Source organism: Bombina bombina, chromosome 6 (genome assembly GCF_027579735.1).
Source record: "Bombina bombina isolate aBomBom1 chromosome 6, aBomBom1.pri, whole genome shotgun sequence".
NCBI classification, from domain to species: domain Eukaryota; kingdom Metazoa; phylum Chordata; class Amphibia; order Anura; family Bombinatoridae; genus Bombina; species Bombina bombina.
Window position 1 is genome coordinate 307,223,457 of NC_069504.1, and position 16,692 is coordinate 307,240,148.

Here is a 16,692-nt window from a genome sequence, read left to right on the forward strand (position 1 = left end):
TCACCAATTAAAAGGTATCAAGCTTTTCTCAAAACAATACAAATACTTAATAGCCTAATAGAAAAACACATGCATACCAAAATATAGGTGAATGTAAGATGCTATATGCAGAAAGCAGCATAATGTGATTTATATTGGCTGCAGGATTTAATTTTTAAAGTGCGACCCTGCTCCCCGCTAACTTTGCTCTAAGGAGCGGTGTCCTTTTCCAGCGAACTCCATTGCTTCCAATAGGAGCAATCTCGCCACTCGCATGGACTGTCCCTTTTTACGATCATTCCACCAGAGCAGCCCTGCGAGAGTCTGCGAGAGAAACTAGGTTTGAGCTGGCGAAGTTTATACCACCTAGCCCATAAACATATCAATATTAATTTATTTGTATTTTGCTCTATATTTTATGCAAATAAAATTAAACTTAAATATTTGTATTTCTTTATGCAACAATGTGATTTTTTTTCTATTAATGTTTATTAAATATATATATATATATTTAAAAAAAAAACATTTCTAAAATGTTTTACAAGAAATTGTATGCAGCTCTATTCTGCTCTGATTCTTTAAAATTTTCACATTTTAATTACTATATGTTTAAAAAAAATGTATTGATGTAGCACCTATTAACCAAATAAATAAACCATAGATTTCTTATCTGTACGTTTATAGCTTAATACATTTATTTCTTATACAAGAGTTATTTTACAAGGTATATAGGTTCAAAAAAGGGAGATTTTACATTCTGAAAATATTTCTACACTTTTTATCAAATTTTTAAATATTACAAAAAACAAATTGTATAGGTAGTTTTACTGGTAAAAAAAAATAATATATATATAGATACACTATTTACATAGCCCATGAAATATTGGCAGCATGCTCCTTAGCTTTCATTCGAAGCACTGCAATACTGGATGATCTCCTTTCAAATTCTGGTTTGTTTTCAAAAGAATGTCCATTTGTAGATCCGGATAATAAGGTTTCAGTGAAGAAATTGTTAAGGGGCATATGGCTAAATTGATTTTGATGATTTGTAAAGCCTGTGTATGAAGGGTCGGTCCGAGATGGATGAGAATAAGGTGTCATACATGAGGAAGGTTCTCTGGGTAGCATACAGGAAGTAACTACAGATCCGCCAGGTGGGTTTCCTGTCCACAAGTTGTTCTGAATCTGTAACACATAACAAGAACAAATGTTTAAAAACTGCTTTACATTTGGTAGCGAATGTCAAAATATTACTTAAAGGGACAGTCAAGTCCAAAAAAAACTTTCATGTTTAAAATAGGACATGTAATTTTAAACAACTTTCCAATTTACTTTTATCACCAATTTTGCTTTGTTCTCTTGGTATTCTTAGTTGAAAGCTAAACCTAGGAGGTTCATATGCTAATTTCTTAGACCTTGAAGGCTGCCTCTAATCTAAATGCATTTTGATAGTTTTTCACCACTAGAGGGCATTAGTTCACGTGTTTCATATAGATAACATTGAGCTCATGCATGTGCATTTACCATGGAGACAGCTCTGATTGGCTAAAATGCAAGTCTGTCAAAAGAACTGAAATAAGGGGGCAGTCTGCTGAGGCTTAGATACAAGGTAATTACAGAGGTAAAACGTGTATAATTATAACTGTGTTGGTTATGCAAAACTGGGGAATTAGTAATTAAGGTATTATCTATCTTTTAATCTTTTAACTTGACTGTCCCTTTAAGCATTTCTACAAAGGATTTTTACCTTCATCATATCTATATAAAATGATGCATAAAATATTAATAAATCTTAACACTTTCTCAGCTCAAAAATAATACTATGGGAAATATTATCAGCCCTTTCAAAAATATGAATTTCATAACAAAACAGCATTTTAATATAATCTTATATTTATAGACAGATGGACATATAGAAAGAAAGAGAGATACCGATATATATATTGGAATCAGAAATATTCTAGTAAGAAATACAAATATACAATTTAGTGTACACCATTTTAAATGATTAAAACTTACTAAAGAAATGTTGTTATTCAATGCCTACAATAAAGTCTAAGAAAACAGGTAAACACAAAATATTTTTTTCTTTTACAAGTCTTTAGACAACAATAATACAAGATATGTTTCATAACAAAAAACAGGAAATATGCAATCCTTTAAACATAAACTCTTTAAAGGAAAAGAAAGTTGGTCCTGCATATAAAAAAAAAGAAAGATGAAGCAAATAGATTGAACGAGTTGAAGAAACGAAAACAGATGTATTGGCTGGAAAAGGTTATTTCAAGCAATACTTTTCCACTGCGGGCAAAGGTTCACCAAAAAAAAACATTAAACTTATTACCCTATATTATAATAAATAGTTTATTTATTCAACAGTCAACAAAGTAAAAGACCCTAAAGTTAAATTATTTAGATCTAAAAATATTTAACAATTATCCTGTGTTTTTGTAACCATAGTTACATATTAAGACATTTACTTACAGAATAAAATTGGTGGAGAGAAGATAAATAGAAACATAAGCTTGAATAGACTAAAGTGCAAAATAAACAAAACAAAAAAAGCTAACAAATGAAAATAGCTTAAATACTTTCACTTTGGTTATTATAATTATTAAACCAAAATAAGATACATTTAAATATTTTTAATCTCTCCTTTAGCAATTTAAATGGCAGGCAAAAAAAAAAAAGATTACACTGACACATTACAGAGGTGCCAGAACTACATCTTGCAATAGCCACATTATGGCAGCAAACATTTTTTTCTTTAAGCATTAAATTTTGCTCTGTTTAGATTGAAGCCATAAACATATTTGGCTTGCCAAATGGTGATATTTAGGTGCTAAGATTATGTCTACCTCTAATAGGTGTAAAGGGAAAGAGTTTTCTTTACAACTAATGCTATAAAATGTAAAGTACCTTTAAATCATATTAATTATATTAAATATCACACATGAGCATTTAAAAATGTTGTTCACTCTAATATTTTATGTATTGAAGTTAAGACAATCACAGTGAATGCCACATGCATAAAAAAACAAGTATTACATACAGTCTTATTAGAGTTGCTAAGCAACATACTCTAGATTCAATATTTCTTCTAAAAACTATTTTTGTTGCTGAAAAATGGGAGGTAGTTTTACTTCCCTTAACACCTGAAAAAAAAACTCTATGCACTTGCAAAATAGAATAACAAAATATGTAAAACTACAGCAAAGAATAATAACACTTTTTGGCTCTATTTTAAAGTTTACAAAATTAACTCATCCATAGCAATGAATAGTTAAGTTTGTATTTATAAAAGCCTCAAAACTATTAACTGAAAAGAAGCTAAAAGCAATAATTTATTTTACATTTTCTATTAGCAGGGCCAGACTAATAAATAATAAAAAGCAGTCCAGAAAAATATGGAGACCAGCCCTATTTTCTGTTGAGTCAATAGAATGTGCACGCATCATTTTCCTGAAAGTGGATTAATGGCATATTCCTTCCCCCAATATTTTTTTCAGAATTAAATTATATTAGTTTGTATTGTTTTTAAAATGTCAGATTGTTGTTATTTGGGCACCCTACCACCCAATTACATCCATTAATTACCCCTTTAAATTTTAGCTTTCCAGCCCCAGCTGCTGCAGTCCATCGGGAAATCTCCTGGTAGGCCAATCCAGCCTTGTCTATAAGCTTTTAAAGGGACAGTCTGGTATAAATTAAACTTTCATTATTCAGATAGGACTTTTAATTTTAATCAACTTTCCAATTTTCTTTTATCTTCAAATTTGCTTTTTTCTCTTGGTATTCTTAGTTTAAACTAAACATAGGTAGGCTCATATGCTAATTTCTAAGCCTTTGAGGGCTGCCCCTTATCACATGCTTTTTAAATCTCTTTTCAACACAAAGAGACAGAAAGTACATGTGGGTCATATAGATAACACTGTGTTCAGGCACAAGGGTTTATTTAAGATTTAGCACAAAACAATGCTAAATTTAAGACAATAGATAATAAACAGTCACAGTCATGTGATCAGGGGGCTGGAAGAAGGTTCCTAAATACAAGGTAATCATAGAGGTAAAAAGTATATTAATATAACTGTGTTTTTTTTTTTGCAAAACTGGGGAATGGGTAATAAAGGGATTATCTATCTTTTAAAACAATAACAATTCTATGGTAGACTGTCCCTTTAAGCCAACAGTAAAAAAAAGTTAGCAACAAAATAAGTTAGTCACCTTAAGGATCTTGGGGTTGTATTGCACAAATCACTATTCAGTGGTTTGCTTTTTTTAACAAGGTTTTTCATTCGTTGGGATTTACCGCATTTTGATTTCTACTAAAACAGTTTAGATATTTTGGAAAATGGCAAAGTAAAGGTGTAAAATTTTGTAAATTTAAAGTCTCTATTAAAAAATAATAATAATAAGCGTAGCTAATATAAAACCATTGCTTTCTCAAAAAACAGGTTTTATTTTCTTTATAAAATCCTACAATTTTGCATTAATCTGTTAAAATATACTACCAACATATACATGGTTGCATCATTCCTAGTATCCAAAGTGACAAAGTGATATTTAAACTAAGTAAACTATTTAGTTTTTCCATATATTATTTTTACCTGTGGGTAACTGTCAGCCCTTGGTAAAACGGAAATATCATAAGTTGCAGCAAAATGACTTTTAGCTTGCTGTATCTGTCCATAGCGTTCTCTCTTTCTCCACTTAGCTCTGCGGTTTTGGAACCAGACCTAGAAAAAAAAAGTATGTCATCAACTAGATGTTTGATAAATACAACAGATTAACCAGTAATGTATAATTGGATCATACTGAATTTATAAAGTTTCCAGACCGTTACTGCGTGAGACCATGGTACAAATAGGATGTCATTCTTAGAACAAAACTAGTACTGAGGAATTTCCCAATAACAGCCAAATTCAGTTGAATGGTGCTGTGTGTATGTAACAACATAGGAGAAATTAGGAAAGCTACTTTTAGAAAACCGATAAGTTTCAAGATATATGATTTTTGTCAGCCCAGGAAAATAGCATATACATTTATACTCAATATTTTAGCACAAAGAGGAACTTTTACGAAGATTTGAAATTGCATAAATCTCCTATAGTATGAATTATAAAACAAGATCTATAATCATGAACTAGATTTGCTTTTCCTATCGTCAGCATTTAGAGAATGTTTAACTAAACATACGTATCTCAACACAAAGGTTTTTAATGTAGAGCCTATGCATAAGTTGTTAAAGCACCATTATAGTGTTAAAATGACATGCTCTAATGTTTGTTATGTGTGTAACCTCAGCAGAGGTGTTAAACACATACTTAAAGTCCCCACTCTTGACCTGCAGAGCACTGCTTGTCCTGATTAGAAATTGATACTGATCCTAGTCACATGATGCAGCTGTGACTGGATCAGCAGTTTCCCCTTAGGACCTGTTTAGTCTATAGCTATGTGATTAACCCCCTTGCGGGGATTTAACACATAGAATTACAGTATCGCTAGTGTTAAAATTACATGCTGTAACAGATTATATTATGTCATTCTAGCACAGTTATGGCCCTTTAATAAATCACTGAAGTATAAATATTTGCTATTTATTCAAACCTATACTGTAAATAAGAATGCATTATTAGAACAGAAATGCAAGACTTGTCAGATACTTAAAGAGACATAAAACAAGTTGGGATAGAGACAAAATATAATAATATGTACTTTAATTACTTTACCTGCAAATTTATACTGCAGTGCCTCTCCATTAACCCTTTCTTTTTAGTTTCTGAATTGTAAAGCTCTAACTCCATCCATACAATTCCTTTTATGGCTGTATCTATATCTATTGTTGCTTTGGTAGAATACAAAAATGCATAGGGATAATATGCTGGAGCATGCCTAGAAGCTGTGAACTCAGTTGAAATACAATGCCTGTGTCTAAACACTGATAAGGGGGGTGGAGTTGGCTTCTCCAGGCAGCTTAGCTATGTAATTCATTTTGTTTATTTTCGAAAATTATTTTAAAATACTTGCCAGCAATTTTTAAACATTTTTTTATGCAAACTATTTTTAATTAATTAGCACTTTTAGGATATGCACATATCTCAATCTGTTTTAGGTCCCTTTAAGGTGTCTTTAAGGTGCACAATTAAAAAACAAAAAATGCACAAAACTGATAAAAATGAAATCTATTGAAACAGTTACATAAGTTATACTACAAGTTTTCCTAAAAAAAAAAAAAAGTTTCAAAAATAAAACAGGCCTAGAAAATCTTTGAAATGACCCACCATTAAGAGACCTGTCATCTGACATGCATTAACTTCATTCTGATTGGCTGTAAACTATTGTTTAGTTTCAAACAACCTACAGCTAACTTTGTAAAAAGTAATTTCAAACAGACTTCTAAACTGTTTTAGTAGCCAGCGCACAGCTGAAATGCATATACAAAGACTGTTAATTGTTTTCATTTAATATTAAGAAATTCTAAATGTAATATTAATATTGTATTTTAATTACAACATAATTGTATTTTAATTTAACACCAGTATTTAATTGTCCAAATATGTCTAGAATGTCATAGTGGTATTTAACTGTCTCTCTCTATCCAAATTGCCTAATAATAATTGATACCTTCATTTGCTAAATGTCATCAGATATGTAGCCTGCAATAGTTATGTTTTCGAGGCCTAATTTTCAATGGCAGTTGATTTAACAAGTAGGTCCTGCGACTAGCCAACTTGCAATACTTTTTCTAGTAAATCAGCTAATTTTCTTATTTGGGCTGAATTTAGAGGTCTGGCTTATAGACTCAAGATTTAAAGTCAATTCAGTCTGTTTATATAGCCCCTAAAAATGACAAATAGGTGTAAGGAAAGGTGTAATGTATTATTTTTTCACACTTATAAAGAAATCTCACTTTTAAATAGAGTGTAAAAAACTTGGGAATTAGCATCTCTAAATGGGGCAAGTGGGATTTAAGAATAAGCAAATCTCTAGGGACAATAATACCTATACACAATCTATGAGTGAGCATATTGTATGTATGTCTAATGTGTATCATTTGGCTAATTGTCTATATTTAGACTTTTTTAGTGTATCTATCTATAGTTCTGTCTAACTATTTATTTATCCAACTATCTATATCTATTTAGCATCTATCTCTATCTATTTATCTATCTATATATCATCTAGCTATCTCTATTTATCTATCTATCTACATAAACAACTTTTTACAAACTTGAGCCTGTAAATTGGTGTAAAAGGAGAGCCACCAATTTACTCTTAAAGACTGAATATGGATTTTTGTGGCTGGATTCTGGAACACAATTTTTGTACGATAAAAGAGGCCATTAACAAGGTTTTACACAACAACAAAAAAATAAAAAATATACAGTATTTTGCAAAATGATTTTTTTTAAACTCCAACATTTATGTTTCCAATTTATTTTAATATCAAAATGGTTTCAAGATGAAAGGAAACTTAAACTTGTTAAACATACGTCACATGTTGTTTTGAGGCAAAAAAACATCCTTTCATTAAACATAGAAAGTGATTTTTTTAATGCTTAACTTTTTAATACTTTAATATTTCATTGTTTGTAAATATGTAAATATAAATAAATCCAATCTTAACTTAAAAAAAATTATTTATTGGTGACAATGTGTGGTTGGTTCACATTGGTCTTGGTATGTACTTATGGTTACCTAAATTAGGCAAAGTTGACTGAAATTGTTGACTTGGAGGAAATCTCCAAATCAGCTATTCTCTATATGTAGGTTCTCTGTAAAGTCTTCCTTTACATCCAATATGCCTATCTCATGTCAATTCAAGTTTGTTTCAAACAGAGCAAAAGTTGGGAATTTCAAGTCACATATTTTTCACTTCAAACTTTTTATTTTAACCAACATTTCACTGTTTAACACTGTTGCAAAGTCAGATTTTAAAAAAATCTAGCTAATCAGATTTATGGTATATTTAGAAATGTTGATTTACAAAGAAATATTTTGTTTTTATAATGTTTATTATTGTATTATATTTTATTTATTATATTGCATATTTTAGACAATTTATTTTTACCAAGTCTGTTTTTCAAGTTGGCAGAACTCTTCTATTTTTCAAGCCAGTAAATGTTGGTTTCATTTAAAACAACTCAACTTTCTGAAGATAAGTCAACATAAAATTAACTTGATTAAACCGATGTTGACTGACTTCTACCAACATTTTCAGTTGACTTATTTAAAAAGCTAACCAGTAGGCTTTTAAATAGCTCCATTTAAATCCTGCTAAGAAAAAGCGACCTTTGTGATTAATTTAGGTATTTTGACACAGTTCACTATTGATCTACTAAAACCGTTTCTTACATTTGACAGTGGAATTTGGTGCATTTCATTATCTCATATGCAACCTGCAACTCCTCCTAACCGCTTACTATTAGTCCAGATAAGCACTTGCCATTATACAGACTGTCAAAAGAAGACAAGATCAGATCTTTACTGACTCTGGTGACATTTACCAGTTGTCAAACGTTTCCTTTTGGAGGATATAATTGCTGAACAAAAATATTATTAGTTGCAACAAAGCTTTTGTTGTTTAGTAGCTACTTTATTATCAAGAAAATGTCATAAATGAATAGCGTTACCTTTTATGATTCTATTTGTATTTTAAACCTCTTAAATGTTTGGAACAAAAATCATTTTACAGACATTGTATATAAATTATACTTTTTACACATGGAGTACTTTTTTATTTTAATTTTTGCATCAATGGTGCATCAACAATATCAGAATTATAAAAGTAACTTTTCATTGCAACCATTATGACTTGTTTTATTTTGATTCTTCTTACTACTAAATCTACAGTAGTTGAAGATAGAAAATGTGCTTAATATAAGTTTGGAACATGCCTGTAAATGCTCTTGCTGGTACATTATCAGTGAAAGTCAGGGGCGTATTATTGCCTAGGCCAACAAGGCTGGTGCCTATAGCAGCACATCTGCCCTATCCTCTCTAAAAGCCAGCACACAGTACAGTGAGCGATAAAGTGCAGGCTTTTACAGAGAAAACAAGGCTTGTGCGCTGATTGAAGTCGCACTTCACTGGCAGTTCTCCTTTAAATCGTTGCTTTATTTAGAGCCACCGGTGGAAACATTCTTGGTGAGAAACTTGCCCGGGGATATGCTTACAAGGTGAGGCTGGAGGATAAGACCTTGTGCCGATATGCTGCCTCCCCTTGTCAGCTGTGGTGGGTCTGCGAGCGCAGTGCTTATTGCAGGTCTTAGTAACTAACAGACTGGATGTGTTTGTGCACTGCTTAGATCAGCTTGGGATGTCTAATCATAAACTCTAATAGCTAGCTTTCTCTGCTTTCATGAACCCACGGAGTAAATAGTAAACGGACACTTAAAAAGTTTAATTACTTGAATGATGGTAATTACTGTATGTTGTTGCATGTGAAGGGCAGTGATTGTTTCAAAGTGTATTCTTCTTTCTTTCTCTCCCTTCCTCTCTCCCTTCTTTCCCTTTCTCCCTCCCTTCCTCTCTCAACTCCCTTATTTCTTTTCCTCCACTAACCAAAAAAAAAATTAACGGGAAAACAGGCCTAGAACCTTTTTTTTGGGGTGGGGGGCACCAGAATTTTGAGTGCCTAGGGCAGCACAAAACCTAAATACGCCTCTGGTGAAAGTCCATCCTTGTTAATATTACAGTGAAACAACCTTGGCACGTTGTTTTATACTTGTATAAAGATATTTCAAAAACCCTACAGGTTTATGCTATTAAATCATTGTAATTATGTAATAACATCCTATTAAACAATCTATTCGCCTGTTGTGACCTGCTACCTAACATGCTTGTTGAATAAAGTTAGGGGAGGTTGGTTAAATATGGCCATGCCATATTGATCCAAAATTCAGCTATCCACAAAAATGTTACCTTTGGACAACTTTAAAAAAAAATCCTTGTTTAACTGAGATGTCAAAAGCTTTAGTTTTACTATATTCTTAATGGCTGTGATGCATTTTCTTGATTTCATACCTCTGTAAACTTATGTAAAGTTATTTGAAACTGACCCATTTCCCAGACTGCCGCCTTATCTCATTGCTTTTTACAAACTTGCATTTTAGCCAGTCAGTGCTAGTTCCTGCATAGCTCCATGGAAATGCACACAATGTTATCTATATCAGTGTTTTTCAACCAGTGTGCCGTGAGAGATCCTCAGGTGTGCCACGGCAGACTGAGAACAGTGTGACATATTTTTTAAATTTTGCTTGTTTTGATGTGACAGGCTCATCAGGCAGACAGGCAGGCATCATTTACAACCATGACATATTGACATTCATTCACAGACAATCATTATGATGTATAATATATGCTGTATTATTCTACAATGTTTGATTTTGTAAAATTTTGGGATGGTGGTGTGCCGCAGGATTTTTTAATGTAAAAAAGTGTGCCACGGCAAAAAAAAAATTGAAAATCACTGATCTATATGACACACAAGAACTAGCACCGTCTGGCTATGAAAATCTAATAAAATGCGCTGAGATAAGAGGCGGCCTGCAGGGGCTTAGAAACAGGCAGAGATTTAGAGGTTTAGAGGATATAAAGTAAATTAATATACAGTAACAATGTTGGTTGTGCAAAGCTGGGGAATGGGTAGTAAAGGCGTTTTGTATCTTTTTAAACAATAATAAAAATAGACTGTCCAATTAAACACAATAATACTGCATTAAAATAGTATAATATTATATTTAATGACATTGAATTAAATACAGTTAATGTGAAATTTGATTTAACTTTAGTTAATTTTATAATAATCTACTGTACTAGAATTATTTATTATTAAAGTTTAAATGTAATATTATCATAGTATTTTTAATCAGTTACTATTAGATTTTAATTTAATAGATGTATTTTTTGAAAGTATGTATTCACAACACTTTCAAAGGTGTTTTGCATTTTACTAATTTTATGTAATTAGCTCTCTCCAAAATTGCTCTCATTAATGATCTTCACACCTGAGACTTGCTGTAATTGTGTTCTAAAAGAGACACTGAACCCAAATTTTTTCTTTCATGATTTAGATAGAGCATGGCATTTTAAGCAACTTTCTAATTTACTGCCATTAGCAATTTTTCTCGTTCTCTTGCTATATTTATTTTAAAAGTAGGAATGTAAATCTTAGCAGCCAGCCCATTTTAGGTTCAGCACCATTGATAGCGCTTGTTTATTGGAAACATACATTTACCCATCAATAAGCAAGCATAACCCAGGTTCTCAACCAAAAATGGGCTGGCTCCTATGCATCACATTCCTGCTTTTTAAATAAAGATAGCAAGAAAACAAAGAAAAATTGATAATAGGAGTAAATTAGAAAGTTGCTTAAAATTGCATGCTTAATCTGAATCATGAAAGAAAAAATTTCGGTTTAGTGTCCCTTTAAGTCCTAACAATTGAAAGTCAATAGATCATACAACTTGAAATCCCACACTTTATACAAGTCAGTTGCATGTCTGTACATTGTGGATAACTATATTGATTGTTTGTTTTTACACATCCAACATTAACCAATGTACGCTATTCAAGTCAGTTGTAAAAAATTATTTTAATATTGATTAGCAATTCAAGAATAGCAGATTTTCCTTCAAGATGGCTGTTTTAGCTGACTAAGCATAAGTCTGTTTACAATCATACATTCACAAAGTGTTCCTTTAAAATATGTAAAGATACAGGGGTCTATTCACAGAGGTGTGAGTATCCACAACTATTATTAAAAAAAAATCTGACTAACTACACTATACTTGCATGTTTGAAAAAATGTGGACTTAAAAAAACCTACTTATAGCAATTGTTGTGTATAAAATGGTTAGAAACATATATTTCTGTCAAATTGTAATTCATCTTCTACACCAATGATTTACTTGCATTTATTCCAATGCCACTGGCCAAAATATTTATTATATGGCAGGCCCTTGAAGGCTTGATGGCCAGGGGCACTAATTATTGATACGGCATCATTTTTTAAACTGACTTTGCACTGATTTACACTGTAAACTTGAAGCAAAGTCGTTTACTAACCAAACAAACAAATGGACAACCAGAATAGAGTTAAAGGGACAGTCTACTGCAGATTTTTTATTGTTTAAAAAGATAGATAATCCCTTTATTGCCCGTTCCCCAGTTTTGCATAACCAACACTGTTATATTGTTTTTTACCTCTGTGATTACTGTGTATCTAAGCCTCAAAAGACTCCCTTATCTCAGTTCTATTGACAGATTTGCATTTTAGCCAATCAGTGCTCACGGGAGTAAGCACAATGTTATCTATATGACACACATGAACTACCACTTTCCAACTGTGAAAAACTATAAAAATTCACTAAGATAAGAGGCAGTATGCAATGGTTAAGAAATCAGATTGAGCCTACCTAAATTTAGCTTTCAAAAAAGAATAACAAGAGAACAAAGCAAATTTAAAAAAGTAAATTGGGAAGTTGTTTAAAATTGCATGCCCTCTCTGAATCTTGAAATTTTAATTTTTACTTGACTGTCCTTTTAAAGGTATATGAACCAGTTCTTCATTAAAAAAAAAAATATGTTAAATCAATGTAAAAAATAAAAAGATTGTGCATTTAGTGAGATAAGGAAGCCGACTTTAAAGCACTTAGGTACTACTATTATATTATTTTACAGCAAAAGTCCTCTACTGACCATGGGCAATAAACTGGCTGGCACTACTGTAGGAGTCTCCTAGGAACCACTTCAAAGGAAAAGCTACTCTTTTGCCCTCATGTAGAGACCACAGCCCCTTGTGGCACTGTGACAGAAAGTAATGGACCCTGCACAAATTCATTCAGTATAATACATAAAAAAGGTAAACTCCTTTTAAAGTGATCAATAATACATATTGTACAGTTTTATTCTAAGTATAACCCACTGCTTAGTGTTTTTGTATTACAACAATGAAACAAACTTTTTTTATACACTTTTAAACAACTCCTTCATTAGGTCAGTCACCTAAAAAAAGATTAATGACCATGTTATGAGGTAGAAATGTGAAAACAGGCCACAAATTAAATAACAATGTGCTTTACAACCATCAATATATAACATCTATAAAGGTAGGTACAATGTAAATATTACAGCTGATGCCCAATTGCCCAGGATACCAATCTAACATCTCCCAAACTCAGTTTCCTTTTGTAACAAAATATATGTACAATATTATGTACAGGAAATAAATTAAAGGGATATGAAACCCAAAGCATTTATTTTGTAAATCAGACAGAACATACCATTATAAAATGTTTGCAATTTACTTCTTTTATCAAATTTGCTTTGTGTAGAAGAGATACCTAGGTAGGCATCTGGAACACTACATGGCCGGAAACAGTGCTGACATCTAGTGCTCTTGCAAATGCATAACAGTCTTACAAAACTGCTGCCAAAGAGTGCCCCAGAAATGGGCCAGCTCCGAAATATACAGCTCTCCTTTTCAACAAAAGAAAGCGAGAGAACAAAGAAATTGATAATAGAAATAAATAAGAAAGTTGTTTAACTCTCATGTTATATCTGAATCATTAAGAAAAAAGTTTGGGTTCTAAAACTCTTTTAACAGAGCAACAATACAAGAACTGTTAGCAGAATCTCCTCACTGTTGTTTTTAAGAAAAGATTCTTGTCAGAGAAGATCAAGTCATTAGCAATGAAGTTCGTTTTATGGGACATTAGCAGTCATGCTGTAAAAATGGATCTCATTCTCAACATAGTTTGACCTTGCAGCATCTACATTTAAATTAATATACAGTTTACAGTTTTAGCGTACAAGTGCTGATAATGTAGCAGACTTTACTTCACACTGATTGCAATTTAACCAATGAAACTGAATTTAAACACACTTTTATAATATGATGGTAACCATTATCTAAAGCAATGCGTACGTTATAAAAAAAAACTTCTATCATGCATATGAAACTTCTATCATACAGATTAAAATATTTTTTTTTCATGAAAAAGATTAAAGGACCATATTATTCAGTATTACTGAGTATGTCAAAAAATATATATTTTCTCAAGAAAAAAAAAAGGTTGAGAAAACTTGGTTAAATTTAAATTGTACCTAACAGGAAGATCATAATTGTGTACAACTAAAGGGACACTGAACCCAATTTTTTTTTTCTTTCGTGTTTCAGATAGAGCAGGCAATTTTAAGCAACTTTCTAATTTACTCTTATTATCAATTTTTCTTCATTCTCTTGCTATCTTTATTTGAAAAAGAAGGCATCTAAGTTTGTTTTTTTGTGTTCAGAACTCTGGATAGCACTTTTTTATTTGTGGATGAATTTATCCAGCAAGGACAACCCAGGTTGTTCACCAAAAATGGGCTGGCATCTAAACTTACATTCTTGCATTTCAAATAAAGATACCAAGAGAATGAAGACAATTTGATAATAGGAGTAAATTAGAAAGTTGCTTAAAATATCATGCTCTATCTGAATCACAAAAGAAAAAAATTGGGTTTAGTGTCCCTTTAAGTGCTAATTATCTAAAGCTGTCTATGCTGATGAGATTCTACAAGAATGCTTGCCAGACCTTCTATTTCCCTGGTGGAATTCTATAAATCCACTTTTTACCCTGAAAACAGGGTATCTCACTAAGGGGCATATACTGCATTTTCGTATGGGAAGGAGATGCATATATTACAAAAGTGCACAATCAAATTTGTAATTTGAAAATGATATAAAACTAAAAATGTAACCATTCACAAAAAAATACACAGGAAAAAAATTGTATTGTTAAGGTGCATCAAAAAGCATAACATTACTGTTCGCCGAAAATCATATTTTATTAAAAAGGTAAAATTTCTATTGAAATTACACAGGAATAAATTGTATTAAATATGCACAGTGTACATTGTAAAGTAAGTACACTGGATGTGCAAAAAAACACATTAACATTTGTACATGTAGGTACAAAATTCAAAGCGTAATTGTTGGGGGTTTTCGTAAAATGGGCTGAACATGGGCGTTCCATTGGCATGTATGAAATTTCTCTTAAATCCTAGTATAATTATCTAAATATTTCCGCACTACGGTTCTCACAGTTTTTACTTGCAAATGAAAAGGTGGCGAGGTTGTGACAAAATACTCAAAATACTAAATACCCTAATAGAAAAAAACATGAATACGAAAAAAGAGGCGATTGTAAAATGATATACGCAGAAAGAAGTATAATTTCATTTATATTGGCTGCAGGACTTAATTTTTAAAGAGCGCTCACTGCTTACTGTTAACTTCACTCCACGGAGCGGTGTCCCTTTCCAGCGAGCTCCATTACTTTCAATAGGAGATATCTCGCCACTCGCAGGGACTGCCCCTTTTTAAAGATAACTTCCCTGCAAGGGTCAATGTGAAAAACACGTTTGACCTGGCGGGGTTTAGACAATCGGCCCCTAATCTACTGCTACTGGTTAATAGAGACACCTCCCAGAGAAATTGTTGGCTTATTCAACACAGGAGCATCCATTTTGCCAAAATGTGTAGACCTGATTTGACCTCCCATGATTCATCTGTATGTTTAATATCATGTGAAAACTACAAATCCTGTTACAGATTACAACAAGTGTTGGGTGGATTTAATGTGATTTAAATAGAAACAAACCTATGGACCTTTTTCTGTTTAGAAAAACACTTTTTTATTACCATGATATATTTATGAACCACTTCTTTAGGAGTTTGCTGAAAATAACATAATTAAGTTCAGAGTCAAATGCTGCTAAATAAACTATAATGAAAAATTCCCCCCTTAAGGTATAAATAGATTATATTAACATTCTGATTTAACGAGGGGTATATATAGTGTTGCTTATTTCATACTGCAGTCATTTCTAGTGGATAGGAAGCAGGTTAATAAATAATTGTATTTCTGCCTTCAAACACATAAGTAAGTATACAGATTTACTACAACCAAGAGACAATAAATATGACACTGGTGAAATAAAAGAAAGGAAAATATCAGCATGGTAAATGTATTCGTCATGTCTGTAAGTGGAAAAAAATATTTCCTGCACTCTCCTCAGGGGATACCAAAAACATGTAAGCAGAATTTAGTAATGAGACCCTTTCATTGGTGAAAAAGAGTCCTTGACAATCTCGTATAAATAGGTGCCAATTACCACAGTGATGTGAAGCAGGAAAGAGAACTGGGGAGATAAATCAGAACAAGGTTTTGTGCTATAAAAACTAATGCTTATGCTGCAAACAAGGTAGTTTCCCAGGTTACACAATATAGCCAATATAATGGCAGTCAGTTGTTGTGAGATTTTAAGTTTCAACTTCTGAGATCTCTGCGACATTTGCATTACATGTACAGGGATTTACATAAAGACATTCCTTTGGGATGACTACAAATTCCAGAATCTATAATGTATAAAAACATACTACACCCCTTATCTATTAGATATAGAAATATATTCCACATGTAGGATTAGCTGCTCTTTATACACAAAAATGTAAATTAGGTTTAGAATGATTATTACTTCTGTAATGCATGTACGATAGATAGATAGATAGATAGATAGATAGATTGATAGATGATAGATGATAGATAGATAGATAGATAGATAGATAGATAGATGATAGATAGATGATAGATATAGATAGATAGATGATAGATAAATAGATAGAAAGATGATAGATAGATAGATAGATAGATATAGATAGAT

General features: G+C 31.9%; 1 protein-coding gene across 1 annotated transcript in view; it reads right to left on the reverse strand.

Annotated features, from left to right (window-relative positions):
• Positions 1 to 818: 818 nt before the first annotated feature.
• ALX1 (ALX homeobox 1) overlaps positions 819 to 16,692 on the reverse strand; it is a 23,615-nt gene continuing 7,741 nt past the window's right edge. Inside the window, exons 3-4 of the mRNA XM_053719806.1 lie at positions 4,587 to 4,715; positions 819 to 1,164 (exon numbers count right to left, since the gene is read on the reverse strand). Coding sequence (XP_053575781.1) covers positions 844 to 1,164; positions 4,587 to 4,715 — 450 coding nt within the window. The 3' untranslated portion in view covers positions 819 to 843. The remainder of the gene's footprint in view (positions 1,165 to 4,586; positions 4,716 to 16,692) is intronic.